Genomic DNA, 22,292 nt, shown 5'->3' on the forward strand with positions numbered 1-22,292 from the left:
CGAAAAATACTCGTAACGCACCAGTTTTCGCCATGATACAGTTTCCATAGCGGTTCTCCAATAAATGTGCATTTTCTAATTCTTTCAAGAGGCATGATCATCAATGTAAATGAGGTTATTTAAAGAAATGAATTGTATTCCAAGTGATCAGTTCTGATTGTTTTTCTGTAAATGATGACGATACACAATTTCCCATGTTCACGTAAGGTCACCAGTTCGTGTAAATAATAAATGATTGTTAGGCCAGATCAATTCACACATGCAAGAAGGAAGCTAGGAGAAACTTATGTCTGAAGCAAAAGAATTATGTATGGAAAAACGTATATTTGCGTTTATCTGAGTTGCGACCACATAGCTCCACGTAGCTAATATACCGGCAACATTGGTAGGATACCTACAATTCTCAAGAAAATGTGTATAATACTTCAGTTTGTTCAACAAGATGTCAAATATGAATATCAAGTTGGCAACTTTTACATATAAGTAGTGCACAAAATAATCAAGGTTTGATCATTATCAGTTGCTGGCGTTGTTCTCAAATCTTTAATTTCCAATCGAGTCATAGTGATTTGATTTCAAGCTCTGCCAATTTGAATAAATTCTAAAATCATCTGCTAAATACTGTATATATTGTTTTAATGTAGAACAAATAAGTATGAACCCTTGCTTGTCATCTATAAATAACCAAAAACAAACACAAACATTCTCAGAAAGGTAGCAATATCAAATTGCCTGCATACCTTACATAATCGTTATAATATTACCACCTGTTGTTACAGAGTTTGTATTAGAATTCCCTTTATCTTGAAAAGATTTAAAGTCTACTTTTATATTGCTAACAATCTTGGCATTAGCTGAGGGTAAAACATTTTGATAAATATGACACTTTTGGATAATTCCTGTTAACTAAATCATAAGTATCACGATGTTTGAGAAACATTTGTCAAAATTTCTAAAACATTAACGTACGAAGAGAACCTAAAACCACAAACACACACACACAGACGAAAATACAAAAACTGACATAAAAAGCGAGTTCTATAGAATGAGTAAGCTGAATTAAAATTCAGTTTATTTATTTAACTGGCAGATTCATTAAACATTTCATCTCGGAAATAATATCTAAATATCTTAAGGTCCGATTCAATATTTCTTTCAGAATTTCCATACCCACAGTTTTGTTGTGGAACTTTACAGAAAGATGGCACAAATCTTACACATTCATGTATTGCTTGCTCCAATAAGGCTCCATACATATGCACGTCAGGTAAGATTCATTTAAATATGATATCAAAACGTCGAATATAAATGAAACTGTCCAATATTATTAAAAATATGTGTTAGAGAATTTACTAGGACACTATTAACTGCTTTTACAAGACAATATGCTGTAGGTATTGACACATCTCATTCTTATTCTTCATGATTAAAAACAAAAGATTGTCTCATAAACAAATTTGATGATGAAAGTTTATTCCACTGAAAAGAAAATATTATGGATATTTTATTATTTTTAGATCTGAATGTGAATAAATCAGGATCGAACGTGAATGTCTCCACATGGATTGATGCGCGAGATGACTGTAAAGCGAAAGGAGGTCTTCCATTGGCAAACAATACTAATTTTCAATCAAAATTGATGGACTGGAAAAACGAGACCAGATCGTTCTGGATAGCTAAAATAGGGTCGTTTAGATCATTGGCTGCCAAAGGTAAGTTTTTCAAGGTTTAAACGAATCGTCTGGAAATATGAACTATTTTACTGTCCCCCATATATTACAAGTGTATGCGTATCATTGCTCTCCTCCTCATCTTCTTTATTCTCCTTGTTGTTGTTGTTGTTGTTATTCTTCATCTTTTTATTATTATTATTATTATTATTATTATTATTATTATTATTATTTCCGATCTTATTGTTATTGATGTTGATGTTGTTTTGTTGTACTTTCAATTGGATTTTACCAATAGTGTTCTCACATAAAACAGGTTGCAACAACGTTTTTTATTATTCCATCCACTTTCGCTTCTAACCTACATTTTTAAACATTCTGTACCAGCTTAATAAAGACATGCACGCTAAGTATGCCTGCATTTTAAAGTGTGGCCTTTAAGTGATTATAAATGAGGACTAACATCCAAATGAGTTATAATCCTACAAGCAATATAACGGGAGGTTTTTGTATAGATCCCTGGTATCAATTACTTTTTCTATTAGTAATGGACTGCCAAATATTTGCCCTTTACATATCATTCGAAAGCATTTAACAAACGGCGTAATGTCTCAATTGTTTCAGTTGTTTCAAGCGACAATAATAAACATAGTATAGTGTGCACCATTTCTACACAAATGTATTTTGATAAAATAGGACTTTGAAGTCTGACTCATCTTCTAAGCTTTGGTTGATCAATGTACTTGCTAAAATATGGTTATTATTCTCCTTTTTAAACTGAGTGCACTTGAGCTACGTTCAAAGTACCTATCCTAAATGACTAAAACTAAAGTCTAGTCAATCGATGATAATATAATGCCTATATAAAATTAGTACGGTTTGATGGTTTAATGTGAACAACGATCCACCTGGCTTGAAAATCCTTTTAAACATATTTCAGTTTCTTCGCCAATTCATTAACTATTCAATAAATAACATCATCAACAATAAAAAATTGTGAAATGACACTAAATACATTATACATATATATATATATATATATATATATATATATATATATATATATATATATATATATATATATATATATATATATATATATATATATATATATATATATAAGAACAAAGTATTCCAATGAACAAAAATTTTAAAGTGTTTTGGTAAGGTTATAAAAACAGCCATGGATTGAAAAAAATATCTATAGATGTTTTGCAATACATAAAAATATTTGTATAAATATTAGATGAAGAATACAAGTGTGGGTATTGGTGTAAAAATGGAGTTACATTTGGCTCATGCACTCAGGAGGGGCGAAACCAGACCACATATTGTTTTTCCGGTAAGTATACTGTCTATTTTCATTTAATTGGAATGTAATTATTAAGATGAAGGTATGCTAATATATTAAATAAGGGTTATTATTTTGTAATATACATCAAAGGATGATAAACCTTGAAACGTCAAGTCAAGATATTTCGAATTATGAAGTACATTACAGGTCAAAGAACCGGTTTGCATGACAGAGATATTTTATGTACGTCTTTTTTCAACCAAGAACAAAAAATATGTAGATGGATGACTCTGGATGTGAATAAATGGTAGGTGGAAGAAACAAGTCTACGAACGCTTACGACTACATTGTAAAGAATGAAACAGGAAAAAGACAAAGGTAAATGTGCACCTCATACACGAAGAATAAACTTATAGAACTCTGTATGCTCATTGACATAACGTATGAACTACTAAAGTAACATATTGAAATAGGTTATAATATATTCGAAGTTTTAAACGGTTCAGGTGGATACACCATTTTGCGTTTCATTATTTGCAGGATCTGTTTTGTTTTGGCTTTTCCTCCTGAGTTCTTTATTTGCAGGATCTAATAAGTTTGCATGTACAGGCTTTCTACTAAATTGCCCCTCGTAATAAGCTTGATAGAGTATTATGTAAATATATATTTCTTGCAACTCCTGGTACACTATTTTGTCTAATTTGTTGTAATTTGTATTCATGGCTGTAAATTGTATGTGATTATTATTAGTTGAAATTTCTTACGTGCATCTACTTTAATATATTGATAACGTAATATTGCATACGATCTATAAATAGACGCTTACCTACGTGTCGACGTTTACTAATGATACAATTGTTAGTAAATATCTTTACATTTTTAGGACAGGTTGGTCAGGTAGTATGTTAGAAGAATTAAGTTATTTCCCATTGGATGTGTTAAACCTTGTGAAATATTGTACGATGAAGGAGATTTAAAATTTGTAAAATAGAAGTGGTAATCATATGCGTTCTGTAGCCTTTTTGCCTGCATAAAAGTATCTCAAATGTGACAGTTTTCTCCTTCTTATTTTTTTTGTTCTTGCTGTAACATCAAGTATGCATATGTATTTTATGTCGCATTTAGATATCATTGGCGAGGAAATACATTGGTTTGGATTATGCATCGAAAATAGAAAGAGCTAATTGAACTCTAATATCATTTTGAAACTATTGTGAATTATTAAAATGAGTTCTGGATAATTTCATTTTGACGCTTCAGTACTGTTGGAGATCAGTATATTCTTGAACCTGAAATGTATACGGAACATTAATTTTTTTTTTATTTTAAGATAACTGTTGCAGGATCATTTTTTGATTCAGTTCAGTTAAATTTTCTTTTATAATAGACAGAAACACATACAAAATACAAACATGTACTAACATGTTAGGGTAAATTGGTGAGCATCTCTTTTCTAGAGATCAGGTGGGTTCAGAAAAAGTCCGTTTGCTTTTTCTAGTACACCTAATGCCCACATCTCTCCGCTCCAGCGCCACACAAACAACGTCGACAATATCGATCCCTACAGTAAGGATTGTTTAGGACGGGAAATGCTGACGGATAATATTTTCCTTCCGAACCACATTTCTCCGTTTTCGTAAATATGAATGTTGTTGCGTCACTCGCTTGTCGACGCTGGATTTTTGGATGCATCTGTTTTGGTACCTGTGACCTTGTGGTACTGGCTGCTCTCAATGCTGTTGCTCATGTATTAACTCCACAGTCCAGTAATTTGTATGTGGCATTCTTACTCTTGTCCGTTATGGTATCGTTTTCACCACGGCCTCTACGTCACCGGTCTTCCGAATCATCAGATTGTCAGTACTATTTTTGTTTGGTCCTCTAGATCGGATTCCTTTTTTAATGCTACCATGGACAGATCGTAAGGAGGCGAAGAGAATAGTCAATGTGCACCCGAAGCTCAAAATTGTCTGATCATTTGTTTTGGGTGTTGATGTGACTCACGAACGCGCAGCTTTATATGCCTGGAATACAGATGTGAAGGAAAACATCTCTTACACAAACTAAAATGCACACGACACACCAGACCAAACACATGGAAAAAATATTGCGTGGATCTAAAAGAAAATATTTTTAAATTGTGTGATATAAAGACACACTACCCTCACAAAGAAAAACACATCGAAGAACGGAAAGAATTTGCTTTTGGTGAGAAAACGCAAATGACAAACAGAGCTATACACTAGACGTGCAAACACATACTATCACACAAGTAAGGGTAAGAAGTGGTAATGGACGCACGACTATAACATTACATACAAACACCCACTGTAGTAGGAGAAGGACTTTCTTGTTGGGGAAAATGAAAGCAACGATTTACACAAACAAACACCAATTTGTGGCAAGTTGATGAGTATCTCTCTTTCTAGAGATATCTCTAGCCCTGAAAAGGTCTGTTTTGTTTTGGCTTTTCCTCCTGAGTTCTTTAATTTCTGTGAGGATGATCCCGTCTCATTGCTAGCTTTACAACAGGATATATCCTGCTTTGTATGAAAGAGAAAGAGAACGCCTCTGTTTTCGCTCTTCGTTCTACTTTTTCCTGCTGGTTCTCTTTTTGCCGAATGTTCTGCTGTTGTCTATACTTCTCTGACCACTCTTCTTTCTCCATCATGATGTGTTAACGGAATAAACCCTATATTTTATCTTGTACTATTCATGTTCTCCATCGTGTCAGGTGTCTGAATCAGCTTATGCCTCATTCACTGCAGATAATCGTAAGCGTCATTCAATCTTGCTAACTTTGAAGGCATGTTGTTTGTTGAGTAGTCAGCAATTGGTGGCAAGACTTGCGAGCGTGCCGCTTTATTATCCTTAAGGTCGGATGCAATATCGCTGCGATTTGGGAACGTGAGTGAAAACACGACCCATGATAGAGAAAAAGAGTAGTAAAAATATTAATACGTCAATAATATTGTAAGGGATAGCCATGACTGTGCTGATAAAGACACTACACAATATATGTCCATACACCATAAAATTGTTTCCTTGTCATCACATATTATGTAATCTGATTGATACGGCATTTCTTTTCATAAAGTCGGCGATCCATAAGAATCAAAATAGTCTGCTCTGTTATGGTTGGGAAAGTGGATGGCAATCGAATGGATTGACGGCTTCGTCTGTGCTGATAATACAGGCTGGAATGAGTAAATAAGTCCTTTGCATACCACATTATTCCAAGAAGGCTTGTTACAAACTGTGGGTCAGAATGTACATAAGTTTCCAGATATACATTCGTTTTTACAAGAAATGATAGTTCATCAATCCACACCTGACATTTTCTTGAGAATGTCTGTTAGATAAGGCCCTATGCGGATCGTCTCCTTACTGTATTTCAATACAGCTTTAATGAGTTTGATCTACAGAGAAATGATTGGAGGGAAGTAACGGTCACTCAAGTCTTGTTACCACTCTCTTAACACCTTATCGTCGGAGATCAGACTACAAGCGTTATTAAGATACTCTTCCAATCTTTCTTCTTGACTCATCGTCATCAAAATCTGACTAGGATGATCGTTTTGACGTCTAACACAATATGCACGGATCAGAGCTGTAATTATTTCAGCTACGTCCGTAGCAAAACAAGAGACTAAATAGTATTCTTGTTCTGGCCATCTCAACATAGACGTCCTCACCATTCTTCTTCTGTAGTTTTATTTTCGTCGTGTTCTGGCCCAAACTACCCTCGTCATCCATTAGGATTGTTTGTGTTCCATTTCTCCTAATAGTCTAGAACCACATCTCTTAAACTCCTACATAATCGTCGTAAGGAATGATATGTCCGATGGTGGTATCTAGTGATAAACAATGTTATACAGTGACAAACAATGTCTCAAAAAATATTCTGAGCGAAGTTAGATTCAATTGGTCTGGTAAATAACGTCCGGTCATCTCGAGAGACTTCTGTATTAGAAATATTGAAGAATTTAAACTCAAAAGGAAGTTGATAGTGGGGTACGTTGAGGTTGCATTGCGAACGATGCCGATGAGTAAACGTTTGGGTAACTGTCCTTCGAAAAGATGATGTTCTATCTTTGATTGGAGTTCAGAGATCTATGGTGAAAGTGTTCACTTCCACTCATTTTTTTCGGATACTTGGCTGTCTTACTACTGGAAGTTTGGTGTCATTTCCCACTTTTGTAACACTTCGACACGTATATGATGGTGTAGTTCTCGTTAGCATTATCCATTATCCATTAACTGCTGTTCAACCTGAACCATCTACTTTTGTGAAACCATCAAGGTTACTTAACACAGTTATTTGGAAGAGAATACTTGATTTGGAAAGACAGGGATGTCTTAAGAGATGAAGAGTAGATACCACTTGACCACTTATGCTAACATGAGTTTATGGCAATTCAGATCTATAGTAGGTGACGAAATGTCGATGATATCTGGTTTTAATGAAACCCAACAATGTTTATGACCAACAGCCTTCAAGATTCCGTATTATTTAGATGATTTGACATATGCGACTTTTTCACATATGCGACTTTGACCTTTTTCTTAATATGGATGAATATATTGCACTCAGGTAGTTATATGTGAACGATGGGGTTACAAATGACGCTTGGGGGTCATAAGATAAATCCTATTTTAAATGAGTATATAGTTTTAACATCGGAATAGTTGTATGGGGTCAAAAGTGATTATAAGGTCCCAAAGTAATCGTGTTACAAGTGGCTGACCTCATCAGGGGTGACATAGTAACTTTGTTAGAGTTGATTTCAATTTTAACCACTTTAGATACGTATGTAAAATCCTGTGTTAAATGACTCCATAGGTTGATCATGGGAATCTATTCCTTCTACTTCTTCTTTAGTCAAAATTATTTCCGCAGTTTCTTCCATGAATACGTATTTTTGGTGACTATATTTTCTTCCTCGTTAGGGACCCACTCTGGATGAAGCAATTGCTTAAACTTTTCATTGACCTTCATTCTGTTGCTATTGAGGCGTTGCATGTCCCTTTCTTTCTTCAAACATTCCTTTTCCTGTTAGTCCTCGTTCCAGTTAGCAGTTTTCTTCTCAGCTTCTTCAGCTATGCATTCATTCATTAGACATTTGGCTTAGGGTGTAGCACTGAGCATGTGAAGCTGTTTTAACCCTACAATCAAGTTTACTGCTTCTTGCAATTTGCCCATTGTACACCACTGAGCTAAAATGTATTCTTTCCTTGTTGACGACGAAAGATACAAATGATGAACGTGTCGCTTAATATGCGTGAAATACATCCTCGATGGAAAACGTCCCTCACACAAACTACATTTTGCGTTGCATAGAAGACATATAGTTCTAAAAAGAAATATGACCAGAACGTAAAGGAAAGTATGCCTGTATTTTACTACAAATTAACTATACTTCATATTGTCCCGCTACCAAGACAAGCCAGCAAGACAAACACCTAACATACAAACATCATTTTGTTTTGGCAAAGTTGATTAGTAGCTCTTTTCTAGAGATGTGGTATCTCTGAAACGGCATCTTTCTCTCCAGTATACATAGTGCCAACACATAGCACGTCTAGCACTAAACATACAGCGTTTACTCCATTAATCACATCCACACGGATCGATGGAGATGTGAAACGTTGAAGGAGCCTGCGTTGCTTCCCTACAACAAGCCTCCTTTTGGGAGACTCTGACGTTTGTTTCCTTTGTGATTTCCATTTATGTCTTGCAATATTTTCAAGATAATCGTGTTCCTCCTTTCAAAAAAGTTGAGGTTCTACCTGATACGGTGCAGATGCACATAGGCTTCATACAGTCTCACTATCTTTGAAGTCATGGTGCTTGTTGACCAGTCAATGATGGGTGGCCTGACCAGCAAATGCACCAGTGTGTAGGCCTAAGGTATGGAAAAACAATCACAGCGATTCGTCAACGTGAAGGAAAATGACAATGATCGATAAAGAGGATAGTAAAAGGCCACATTCATACAGTTTCAATAAAAATCATCAAAACATTTTTGTAAACAAAATCAACATTTTAATTACAATCGAATCTTCTCAAACACAAAATGCAAATCAATAATTTCAGTTTTAAATCGGAATGTATTTACAGGGTTGCCAACGTTCTGGAATCAAACCTGTCTTCCAATGATATGTGTAGCATTGCTATCGATGCGCACTAAGTTTGTGAGCTAAAAACAAGGGATAAACCATAAGCTTCACAAAAACATCTTTCTTGAGTACACACGATCAAGACAAGTCACTAAATTTTCTAAAGGATATCCAAGAATACGTTGATGTTGAAAAATACCTCAATATTGTCCACAAACATTGGTGTCTCTTTCTTGTAACCTCATCTATTGAATCTAGTCGATTCATCATTTCTTATCACCAGGTCAATGAAGTTGTCCTCAAAGGCAATGATCCACAAGAATTATAATAGACCATGCTGTAATGATTGGGATGGTAGGAGATGAACCGATGAAGCAATGGATGATAATGTTCTTTTTGTGATGAGGTTGTTTATCTTTAGCATACACGACATGACTCCAGAAAATTCCTAAAATTACATATTCTTGCCACCGTGGAAAACACAAAACATCTCATCAAGAGGCAATCCCATATTTGAAAATTGAATACCAAACAAAAATCTATTTGCACCATTACATAAATTTTTTATTTGACACTCAGCACATCGTTTAAAAATCAATATTGACAGAACAATTGCTAAAATGTTGCAAAAGCATGTTCACTGAAGTAGTTGAAAGCTTGAATATCTCGTACGTCTTGATCAACTGATTTCAAGATATTACTAGTGTAAATATATCTTTTAAGCGTAATCATTTATTAGTGCAGAATGAGGTGATATTAATTTTAAAAGAATTATCAACTGAAAACAATATCTAATTTTTAAACAACATTGAATTATTGACATCTGACATGACTGTTTAAAACAAGCAAATACAAAGCTACCCATTCTAAATATTAGTTATAAGTTTTCAAAAGCATATATCTATGTATATGCAAATTATATTGCGTGAATAATCCTTGTTCGTGATTGTGGGTAGATTTTTGCCACATTTTTTATATATTTGCTAAAGCTTAAGATCAACGTCCAGCCTTTTATTCTAGTTTGCTATATTCTAAACAGCGCACTTGTTTACTATATTTTTTGAAATTTTCATTATATTTTCAAAAAATGCTAGATAAACAATTATTCTATTTTTTGTGTTCTATTTGTTGAATCATTTACTGTTTTGTTTAGATATGTTCTAGGAGAATTATTTATTTAAGCTATTCGTTGGAATTATTAATTCATTCTGTTGACTAAAACACAACTTTGGGATTACGGAAGATTCATTCGAAGACATTCTGAAATATATTACAATACTCAAATTTTCACTTTCGATTCTTAGGAAATAAATTATTTGTTGAATTTTATTAAATTTCTTGGTTTATCGTACTTTCTGTGACAGAGTTTTAAGCCACAGAGTCACAACCCATTGAATAATAATTCTGTTTAATGTTTTCCTTTTTAAAAACTAATTATCAAATATAGTGACTTCACGTCGTTGTAGTGCAATACATTCAGATGTACATGAAAGAATTGTCGTGAGAGCTGTAGTTCATTTATATAAAACATACCAGTTTATTTCGGAATTTATTGATAAGCATCGATATTTATTGAAGTATGGAGATGGTGAAACCCGACTAGGGTAAACATTATTTTCATATCAATACCACTTATAGCGGAATGAGCAGAATGTGTATTGCTTGGTATATCTATATTTTGGTAACTCCTGGACCATAACTTTAGTTCATTTTATATTTTTTATTCCTCGCAATGTGTAGAGACTATGCTTAGTTCTGCCTTGCCTACGTGACTGGGGCATAATATTGCATAGGATTTATAAATAGATGTTCACGTATATGTGGAAACGTAGTAACAATAAACTTAATAATAAGACTTAAAATGGCACCTATGTTGTGGTTTCTCAGTGACTATTGAGATATCGATGTTTAAAAAATAAATGCTTGGCTTCCCCTTGGTTACGCGAGGTCATGTGAACAGGCTTAATTCGACGTAAAATCAACAATGTATATTTTCAAGTGGGGTCTATAGCAAAGTACAGTTGCAATATACGGTGTATGTAAGAAGAACGTTAAGCAAGCAGATGCATTTCTATATTTGGAGTCATGCACACTTATTGTTTCTCTTTTAAGTCTGTATCCGTATTTCATATTGTATTTACATATTTCACGAGAGGAAAAAAAATTTTTTAGACTGTTCAATGGAAATAAGAAGTGCTCATTATTTTGGACTAAAATATTATTCTGGAGCTGTTAGAAATTATTAAAAGAAATTCTGAACAACTCCATCTTGACATCGTCATGGTTCCTGGAGGATCAGTACATTTCCGGTATTAAGATTTGTAAGGAACATGCTATTCATTTAGGACTTACATCGTCCTTTATAAGGACAAGTCTGTATTCACTTCATAATAATGTACGTTCCTCCCATATTTTTGTATTATATAACTTTGATAATTAAATTGTTTAAGTTTTATCAAACTTGTTTGTTTTTGGTTCTGTTATGTTAGTTAAGTATGTGCCCATAGCGTTGTAACAGTATAAGTGTGTGTGTCTGATCTAAGCGAGAGACTGGATTATCCGATTCACTCAAAAAAGTAAATTTTGTTGTTGGGTCTACTATATTGTTCAAGTCTTGATATGACGTAACCACGGTTCTCACAAATTTGGCCAAGTTCATCTCTAAAATCAATGTTATTATTCATGTCTCCCATCATATACATATTTGCTTTATTAGCATTTTGTTTACAAAAAAACTCATTTTATCAAAGTCGAACCCAACGCCGAATTATCACAGTTCTCGTACAAACAAATATGAGATACAGTTACTATGTCCTCATAATTTAGATATTTCTAGAATTCCAGTGATAATAATAATGTACTATTACCAATTATGCATAGTTGAGTCCAACTAAAGCAAAAGTATGAACACCAGAGTTTAATTCCTTCTGTGAGACAAGTCTGTCGAACCAACCTTATTTTTCTTTCACTCATGCGCATTCAAATGCTCAGGAGTAATTTTTAAGCTGGGTTACGAATAATATTCCTTATCTTGGTTGGTCTACCTCCAGAATAAATCTCAATATGGGAGCGAATGTGAGATTCTAGATTTTCATGGGCAAATCTTGTCACAAATATTAAATTGCTGCCATGTTAGATTTATTGTGCTCATGGAGAGGTCGCTGTTTTACCAATACTAATTTGGGCATGCTTCGGAACTGGTTTGGGCATGGTACATTTGCAGTCGCATCAGTTGTCCTCTATATAGATTTGAGTCGCATCGTTTCAGGACATGTCCAGCTCTCTCGTAATGTTTGTTCGACATAGATCTAATACATTTATAGAAAGCTTTCGAAATCCTCACCTGATGTATTGGCGTGTTCTGAAGATTGTGTTGCCTGTTAATTCAACATTATCTGAAGTATCATTATTCTGCTCATTAACCTATGGGAATTTCGATTTTGTTCGAGTTCATGCATTTTGTAGTGACATGAATGTTTAGAAGTAACAATTCTTGCTGTCAAATGCTTGGGTAGAGTGTTTGCCTAATATAATGATTTATCAGTTCTTATTTATGTTTTAGTGTAGTCTCACTTTGTGTGGAATTGACGTTCAGAATCATGTCGCACTGAAGTGTTCGAATTATTAACACGAGGTGGCAGGATACGTTGACTGAGTACATTCATATTAATGTTTCATTTAGTCTCCGATTTAGTTTGATATTTTACACCTAGTTCAATAAAGCTCGCACAAAAACAAACTTGTATGACGCAGAAGATATACTTGATAGATCAATGCATAAAAGGTTGACCTACGTAGGTTCGATATGTATTTCTTTGTTACTTGAAGATTTATCATTGTGCTTTCTTTATCATTATAAAGTCTAGTTGTGCCATTGAAAATATAACCCGCATAGCTGTTTCGATATCACTGCAAAAATATTTGTCAACCAAATAGTTTAACTACATTTGTATAAAAGGGACACTTCTTTCTAGAAAAGGTTTAACTGCCTATCGATTGTATGGAAGCGCAAGTTATATTTCAACAGTCCCAAAGATCACACTTTATTTAATTAGGAAACTGTATTTTCTCAGCATCAAGTACTGCAATCCCTGGCGCAAACGCAATACATTCTTCTGCCTCTTCAATTCGGAATGTTAATACAACTGCAGCTAATGTTCCAACAAGAAGAACATCTGAAAGAGGTCAGTGAAGTTACAATGTACTAAACAATTTTTTTTTAGATGTAACGGGGAATAAGGGTCGTTAGGTAAATAAGCTATATCATTTTATTTACGTTATATCTATCTATCTATCTATCTATCTATCTATCTATCTATCTATCTATCTATCTCTCTCTCTCTATATATATATATATATGTATATATATGTATTTATATATGTATATATATATGTATATATATGTATTTATATATGTATATATATAATTGAAATTTCAGAATAGATTTCTGTTTTCAAATAATGAAATACCAATTCTTGTATATTTCTAGCAAATTGGAATAATTACAAATTATTTATATTCCCGACCCCCAAAGGCGTTTATTCCTTTGCTGACAAGAAGTTCAACCTAAGTTATTTACTGATTGAGAATAACTTATATATTTAGAAAAAAAACTAGTATCAGCTAGAAATGAAAATATAGTTTCATCCTGTGATTAGTGAAAATGGTTTATGTTATAATAGTGGAAACGAGAATAAAACAAACTAATTAGCTCAGTAGGAAAAATAGCCATTTTGATATTCGTATCCTTTTAAGTCAAGTGTCATAATGTCACAAACCGAGAATATTTGCTATTTGAATTACCATTTTCATACATAGTTTGACATATTTTAATGAATATGTATTTAAATCGGTGATGGATATTTCTGCACAAAAGTTTGAGTCCATTATTACTACGTAGTCAGTAGGGATTAAATCAGTCTGCTGATGGAGTCCTTAGTGCGAGGACAAAAGCTTCAGGGGAACTTTCGCTATACTGTTTGTATATGTAATTGAACAGTTAAAACCTTGTCAAACATGAATGGACATACTATCAAATCAAATAGCTAATTTAATCATATTTTGTTATCAATTATTTTCAACATTTAATTGTTAAGGTGTTCCTGCTTATTCGAAATCTAGCTTTTTATAGATCTGCAACTTCTCTGAAACAGTGCATGATATTCTTTTTGAATCGACAAAAACACTTGAATTTTTTTAATACGGTTGTTATATATTATAACTACATAGAACCATGTTTCTCTGCCATCTAATTTATAAAGCAGCATATATATGTTGACAAGATAGCATTTGTTTGATCTCATTAAGAACTGTTACGTTTTTCAGCAAGTAGCTTTTAGCCATTATTTTTGTTGCGAATGGATATTATAAATTCTTTTCGTCGATAGTGAACGTACTATTCACTCCACACACTATACAATAAAAAATGTCTGATGTGATCCATATATTTGTCCAAATGCTCTGGAGGCTCGACGATTTCTTTCCTTGGTTTTATTTTCAAGAAACCAATATATTGTGGAGGAAGTTGACGAGGGTGTTGTTTGTTATAAAGAACTGTTCAAAACTGGCATATCCCTATATTAAAATGCAAACCACGAAATGAGTCGCCCAGTACTTTACAGGAATATGATATAAACCTATAATTCTGGAATAGTAATTTATTGTTGAATTCGTTTTTATGGATTGCACGGTTAATATATTAATAGTTCTTTTCTTTAAGTCAGTTTATTTTAATACGACTGCTGAGATTTATATGTATTAGAACAAAGGTATGCACTATTGTATTGGATGATTCGAGCAAATCGTTTACCCCTCCCAACGCAAGAAAACATTATTTCCTTTTAATATATCACAGCAATAAGTTCACTAAGTTTATTAAAAGATGGCATCGTCATAATAGAGCGATAGTATTAGGTCATTGTACATCACTACATTCATTATATATTTCTGTTGTACAAAATGAATCTTGTATCTTAAATCTATACTGGGTGAGACGCCCAAGCATCGAGTCCGATATTTTTACACATCATTAACGAGTGCATTAAAAACAGATATTGAAATGTAAAGTGTAAATAGCCCGTTTAGTGTACATCTTTTAGTCTTCTTGAAAAAATGTAAATATGATCAACGTAAATCAGTATTTGGTCATCTATGAAAATGCAAAAGATAACGGATGGTTTGGATTGAAAGCTGAAAAGAGTCGATATGCTATTAGTGGAATATGACGAATAAACCTATATAGAAATGTTTTGGTGCATTCATAGTTATTTGTTTGGTACATTCATAGTTATTTGTTTTGGTACACTCATAGTTATTTGTTTGGTACATTCATAGTTATTTGTTTTGGTACATTTATAGTTATTTGTTTGGTACATTCATAGTTATTTGTTTTGGTACATTCATAGTTATTTGTTTGGTACATTCATAGTTATTTGTTTTGGTACATTTATGGTTATTTGTTTGGTACATTCATAGTTATTTGTTTTGGTACATTCATAGTTTTTTGTTTTGGTACATTTATAGTTATTTGTTTGGTACATTCATAGTTATTTGTTTTGGTACATTCATAGTTATTTGTTTTGGTACATTCATAGTTATTTGTTTTGGTACACTTATAGTTATTTGTTTGGTTCACAAGGCACACTCTAAACCTATTCATTAGGGCTAAGATCGCTTCAAGGTATTCCCCGGCGGTACTTTATGTCCAGCTGCATCATTGGCGTATTCTGACTTCAACAAAAAAGCCTTATTACTTTTATTCAATTTACATCAACTTGGTCATGTAGATACATTTGCCGATCTTTAATGAAATCTGTACTCTTGACATATATTTTAATACTAATATAATTTAACCAAAGCGCATCCATTTCTGATGACCGGGTGCTCTTCAACTTAGTCGAAACAAAACTGTAAACCGAAAATATTGATTGCTATAGACTTTTACAATAACACCCAATTACACAACTGGGTCAACACAATATGACGTCGGCTCTAAACTTTACAAATGCAGGGTGGACCAGATGTTTCCCTGTGCAAATTTGACTCTGACTATTGACAGATTGCTGAAATTAACAGAACCAACTTTTTGTTTGACCAGTCTGGTTCATTGTTTAGATTAAATAGAAGAAATTTATTTAAAATATTTCTGTTTTTGAAATAGACAGAAAAAATAGGAATTGTTTTTCTGTATTGATGAAAAATTAAAAGTTTACTATCAGTTATAAACTATCGACTTTCTACATAGATTTAGAGTTGAGAAAAACAGTAGATTGGTAACATCTACTGATTTTATAGATAACGCAGAGAAGGTAATTATATGAATACTGAAAAACTACTAACCATGATTAACTTCACTGAGTTTAGCAGCACGCAATTCTTTGTCAAGCGTCTCTTATTCGATGAGATTAAATTGACCGTTAAATTAAAAAAACAACCATATCTCATTTTGTATATTTAAAAAAAGAGTAGCAGAATTTGAGTTGAGATGCACTAAATTGGAGGAGTTTCTTGAGTCCAGGGCTTGTTCTTGGTAAAATCAAATACAGGTTTTAATAACGCTTTGGTGCAGTCCATTCCATGATGTTGAACACGTACGATGCAAAATATACATTTCTAATGAAGAGCCACGCGGTGTCAACCTAAGAATTTGATATCAACGTGACTAGTACATAGGATTTACGGGTATTCAGTTAAATAAAAATTGAATCCTGCTTGTGCGATTCCAAGACAGATTTAATATGAGAAAAGATACGTTAACGCACATTGGAAATTGTTTGCAAAACGTTGGTGTATGTACTTGTTTCCTGTGCTATGGAGCACGAACTAACTTGTCATGAAGTATTTTTAGGCATAAAATTATATGTAATATAATATATATATATATATATATATATATATATATATATATATATATATATATATATATATATATATATATATATATATATATATATATATCTGTGTGTCTGTGTGTATTCGAATACTCTAATTGTAATGGACAAATTCAACTTATCTCTCAAACAGCTCGTTATTCAACCGTGCATTTATTCCTGTTTATGTCTCTGTATGTGCATATGTCTGTCTGTATGCTGTATGCTGTCTGTCTGTATGTATGTATGCACGCATGTATGTATTCATTGTATGTCTAAGTGTAAAATGTATATTTTCATGTGTGTGTTCGTGTCGATTTATATTCTTGTATGTATCAAAAAAGTTCTGACCTTTGTTACTGTCTTTGGGTAATTGCTACTTCTTTCATTCCTACTTTGTTTCATCATATACTCAGCAATATGGCCCATTCTTGGAGGTGCAGTTGGTGCTTTTGTCGTATTGGTCGTTGTCGTCATCATCATCATCATTATTGTGAGACGACGCAGGTAAGATAACATTCTTTGTAAGTCGAATATAATACATAGATGTTTGACCACACGCCATTATATCTTTTAAATGTTTTAGCAAACCAACCCACTACGCAACACACACAAAAACAAAATGTATAAAAAGGAAACAAGTTCATTGTATGTTGTCCTGGTACACCCTACACCTTTTGTCTAACACCAAAACCAAAAATAATGCACAATACATAATATTGTGTTTACAGTAAATCCTAAGTTACACATGCACCAATCACACAATTTAGAACTTTAGCGAAGATGCAACCCTAAAACATATAGTGTGGTTTTGTTCTGTAAATTCCAATGTCCACCATTTTCTCTCTTACATCTAAAGAAAAGTGTGTCATCCAACCTTATATCATTTAAATATTTGGAAAAAGCTATCACTCGGTCTTTCAGCGTTATTTATTTCCGCTTTTGAATATTTTAAGGCACCATTCGTCTGTTGCTTATTGCCAAACAGCAACACTTTATTCCCATAAAACAAGAAAGAACAGTGAGCTAATCTCCCTCTTAAAATCCATTTATGTAATATTATCATAACCCAATCACCACAATTTACAATTCAACCGGTATGACGAGAGTAATGACAAAATATGTGAAATATTATGTTCGATAACTGCGTGTCACTTACTACAGTGAAAGCACCTGATTCTAGAGATTATATTCATTCTTAAGTTTTATATACATTACAACGCAAAATAAATGAAACTTCTTATGCGTAAACGAAGAAGGAACATATTTGCAGTTGAAAGTAATACAACCACCTGCAAGTGAAAAATGAGAGATCGGAACCACCTAGCTGGAAAACACCAAAAACATGCATATTCCAACTTTGTTTCATTATTTGCATGATCACATTATTATATTTGAAAAACTGAGTAAAAACTGTCCATATAAAAAATGAATAATATCTGGTAATGGTAAAACATGTATCTAAAATATAAAATAACGATAAAAATAACGATAATAGCTTATTTTTATTACTGCTATTTAAATACAGAGTAATCAAGCCTTGTTCTTGTAATCTTTCTCATAAAGAATACATTGAATGTATCAGATATTTGATTCATATCATGGTTGCTTCTTGCCCCTTCATCGGATTAATTAGGAAACAAAAGTGAATGAATAACATGATCATCTGAAAGCGACTGCTTATGGGTCATGTTCTGGAAACCTACGTTATTATCGTACTTGCCAATGCTATCAACCAATCAGATGAAATCTTATATCTTCGCCTTTGGATACTGAGCAGTGTGGATGAAGAACCTGAATCTGTATCTCATGATCTGATTCTTTTTTATATTTATAAAAGCTGCATTTCCATTAAGTAATTCAAAGCTGACAGAACATGAACCTTAAGCGGTCGTCGTCAGGTCTTTACTTACAGCGGAGATATGATTTTAATCAGATTATGGATAATAACTTTCCTTGAATGAAACACCATTAGTGGTACTACGAATAATGCTGCTGATGTTGTCATTTTATGCATTTTTAATATATTTTGCATACAGTCTACAATATCAAAGTGAAATGTTAGAACATCAGGATTAGAATTACAACTTTTCTAACTGAAAGAATGGTTATGTTTTCTAAATAAAACATGTTGAATTATTATATTATATGACGTTGCGTCGACAGTTCTTATTCATGCACAGTCACTTATGTGACCTCAACTCTAATAGAAATTCAAATCATGTGAATTGGGACTTTATTCCCCGAATGCTGGTGGCGCATTGACAGGTACGTAGTGGCTGTCGTCTTAGGTAAAATCAGAGCATTTAATATTCCCAAACTACTAGAGAAATTTAAGACATCTATTGTAGTTGAAATCAAATAGGAATATAGGTCTCGGTTGTTCAGCATAAAATTTATTTACTTTTTATTTTCAAATTTGTTTCCATGGTAGTCTTACTTGTTTTCATTTGCATCAACTTTACCGATTGTTGTATACCTAATACCATATTTTATTCAGAACCACGTAAAATTATTTTTTTGTCATTTATTAGATGACGTTTGAGTTCAGATATAAGAGCTGTACATAAACAATAAAAAGTCTTTATATAATTTCCATATGTACAGTGATTGTGATCATTTAAAATAACGTTGTAACCTTCTACAAAATATGTTCTCAACTTAATTACTTAAAACCATGCCACAAATCAGGTAAGCAAAACCTCTCCCCTCAATCGCTAACACAAATCAGACACACACTTTAAATTAGACAATACCATAACGAGGTTGACATATACAAGTTTCTCGAATTTATGTATATTTCATATGTTTTGTTTTCATTGCATTCCGATTGTTTTCCGTTAAATGCTTGCTAGTCATTCACTTGCGCTCATGTTTTAATTCTTCATCTACATGCAAGTGTGTTTTGCTACTAATACCATGATCTTTATTTCAATCCCTTCTGTCTTTCCAACTACAGCTTTCTCTCTTATACTCTTTAATTTTTTGTTGTTTTAAATCCGTTTTAATGATGAAAAATATCTTAATACGTCAATGATTTGACGATCCTATTAACACTAAAGATCACTTTAATAACATATTAAAGCAACATACAAAATGAAAGTCCTGTTACAGAAATAACCGCTGCATCCAATAAGGGATCTCAAACTAAACTCCTCAATAAACAATGATCAGGTAAATATATAGCTCCTTTATAAGTTGAAAATAACTGGTTGTGGTCATTCAATGGGGCAAAGAGGAAATGCATGGCATGCACTAATCTAGAATCCTATAAAAACAGCATGCTAATCAGATAGCTAAGGATACTGGGCAAACAGCGAAGTATACTACGCAAGTTATGGAGGAAACAAAAATGAAATTACATAAAAGAGAATCCATTACAATCAGGCGACCGGTATAAATGTATGATGAAAAAATATTCTTTAATTATACAATATGTTTAGGTAATGATGTAAGTAACGAAGGCTTTATTTTAAAACTGAAATTGTATAGATGAGCAATATCTGGAAAGAGGTTATTATAGAAGACGTCTGATAATTAAGAGGGTTAATGTGCAATTTGTGGATTTAAAAATTGATTCAGTGTAGTCATATTAAAAAAATTACGACGACACTTGAAGACAAAACAGCACAATAATAATGTAAAACAATTCAAATGGATGGATATTTAATAGTTTTAACAGATAGCAAATACTAAAGTTTAGTCTGACGTTAACACAGTTATTATTAGCTAAATGTTAAGCAATTGTTTGAAGAAATGTATGCACCACTTGGTCCTGTGTTAGCAGTTATTCGTATGATAACAGCAGTTATTGATCTAACATGATGAAATGGATAATATTGTCAGTGGGGTTGTGGTGTTGATTCATTCACTGGTAAATTAAAAACGGCATAAATTTTACAGATTGTTAATCTACACATTCCATATATTGAAATGTTTTAATGCAAAGCATTGCAACGTTAGCATCAAATTAATTTTCGACAACTTGCTTACGCTAACTTGAAGAGTATATTACTAGTAACTTGATTCTGTAATGGAGCACCCAAGCTACATTTTAGATCAATCCGTTTACGATATGTTATCCTAAATATTCCTTCGTCTTTTAGTCCATTGCTCTCTGTCACAAGGGAATATGTACATCACATATCTCCGGTCATTATAAGAAGGAATAGTGAAATTAGCAAAAATTACTTGATATCTATGTTGCTTCTTCTTGCATTTAAAGATCGATCGCAAATAGTGTTTTGTCCATTCGGATAACAGGTAGATGTGACATTTATATATTGATTTTAATTCATGTGTACTTACTTCTGTTAAATACCAATAGTACTTTCCACATTTTGAAGCTAACATCCGTTCTTTCCAGTTGAAATGAAATAGCCATAATTTGATATCAAGTTGTGCTCACTATAGATTAATTAAAATTAATTATAGCATTTAAACGTGTGTTTGTCTACAATCTGTATGGGCCGTATTTATCTCTTTAATTCAATTGATATATCGACATGTTGAACGTTTGTTACTTACACTGCTTAAAAGTGTTTAAAATCTCATGTCCATCATCTATTAAATGATCAAGTTTGCAGCGTGTGATATTCGCAAAATACATATAGGTAATTGATTAGTTATCTCAATTGCTGGATAGTTGCTGTTTGACAAGTTCATCAAATGTTAAGAATTCATAGCATTACAAGAAAAATGTCTTTTGAGGAACATGCGGCTTCGTCGATGGGCTCAATAATTGTTTCATCTCTAATAAATTCTTAATTTTAGTTTTGATTTGTTTACATCATATAATATAATTTCTGACTTCATATTTAAGTTTGTATCTACAATTAATATGTTTGGTCATCTGAACAGTGCTTTTGAAATATTAGAAAGAAGGGTGGATGCCATAATGTACTTTTTTAAAATAAACATTTTTAATCGCATTGGGTTTGTCATAGGCGCTAGAAAACAAAGTAAGTGAGGTGTCCATTTATTTAGATAAAAACCACGGTGGTTAGTGCCTTTATCTTTGACAGTAAAGGTACGATAACATTAATTTTAAAAGGTAAGGAAGGTTGTGTTGAATCGTTAAAAAAAATAAAAAGTGTGAGAAGATTTGGAAGGCCGGAACAAAGGTCTTATCGGATTCGTTTGGAAATCATCAACGCAAGAATTTTGATAAGTCAAATTATGTACAAGTCTCGTGCAATATTGCTTGATAAGAAAATTAAAGCTTCCCTATCTCCTATATGAATTTAAGCTAATACGATAAACGTGTTATCTTTTAGTCATAAGTATGCAAAATTCCTCTCTCAGATCAATGCATTTCAGTTTTGGGAAACCCAAGTTTT

At 32.9% G+C, this 22,292-nt stretch overlaps 1 protein-coding gene across 2 annotated transcripts in view; it reads left to right on the top strand.

The window, feature by feature from the left end:
* LOC149792141 (uncharacterized) overlaps positions 1 to 22,292 on the top strand; it is a 60,273-nt gene that overhangs the window by 36,344 nt on the left and 1,637 nt on the right. Inside the window, exons 3-7 of one of the 2 annotated variants that reach the window (XM_089969347.1) lie at positions 1,160 to 1,267; positions 1,518 to 1,712; positions 2,917 to 3,012; positions 13,158 to 13,268; positions 17,370 to 17,460. In XM_089969347.1, the coding sequence (XP_089825473.1) occupies positions 1,160 to 1,267; positions 1,518 to 1,712; positions 2,917 to 3,012; positions 13,158 to 13,268; positions 17,370 to 17,460 (601 nt within the window). The remainder of the gene's footprint in view (positions 1 to 1,159; positions 1,268 to 1,517; positions 1,713 to 2,916; positions 3,013 to 13,157; positions 13,269 to 17,369; positions 17,461 to 22,292) is intronic. The other variant, XM_089969348.1, reaches the window with a different exon arrangement.

Source organism: Sinohyriopsis cumingii, chromosome 9 (genome assembly GCF_028554795.1).
Source record: "Sinohyriopsis cumingii isolate HCF-2022 chromosome 9, ASM2855479v2, whole genome shotgun sequence".
Taxonomy (NCBI): Eukaryota; Metazoa; Mollusca; class Bivalvia; order Unionida; family Unionidae; genus Sinohyriopsis; species Sinohyriopsis cumingii.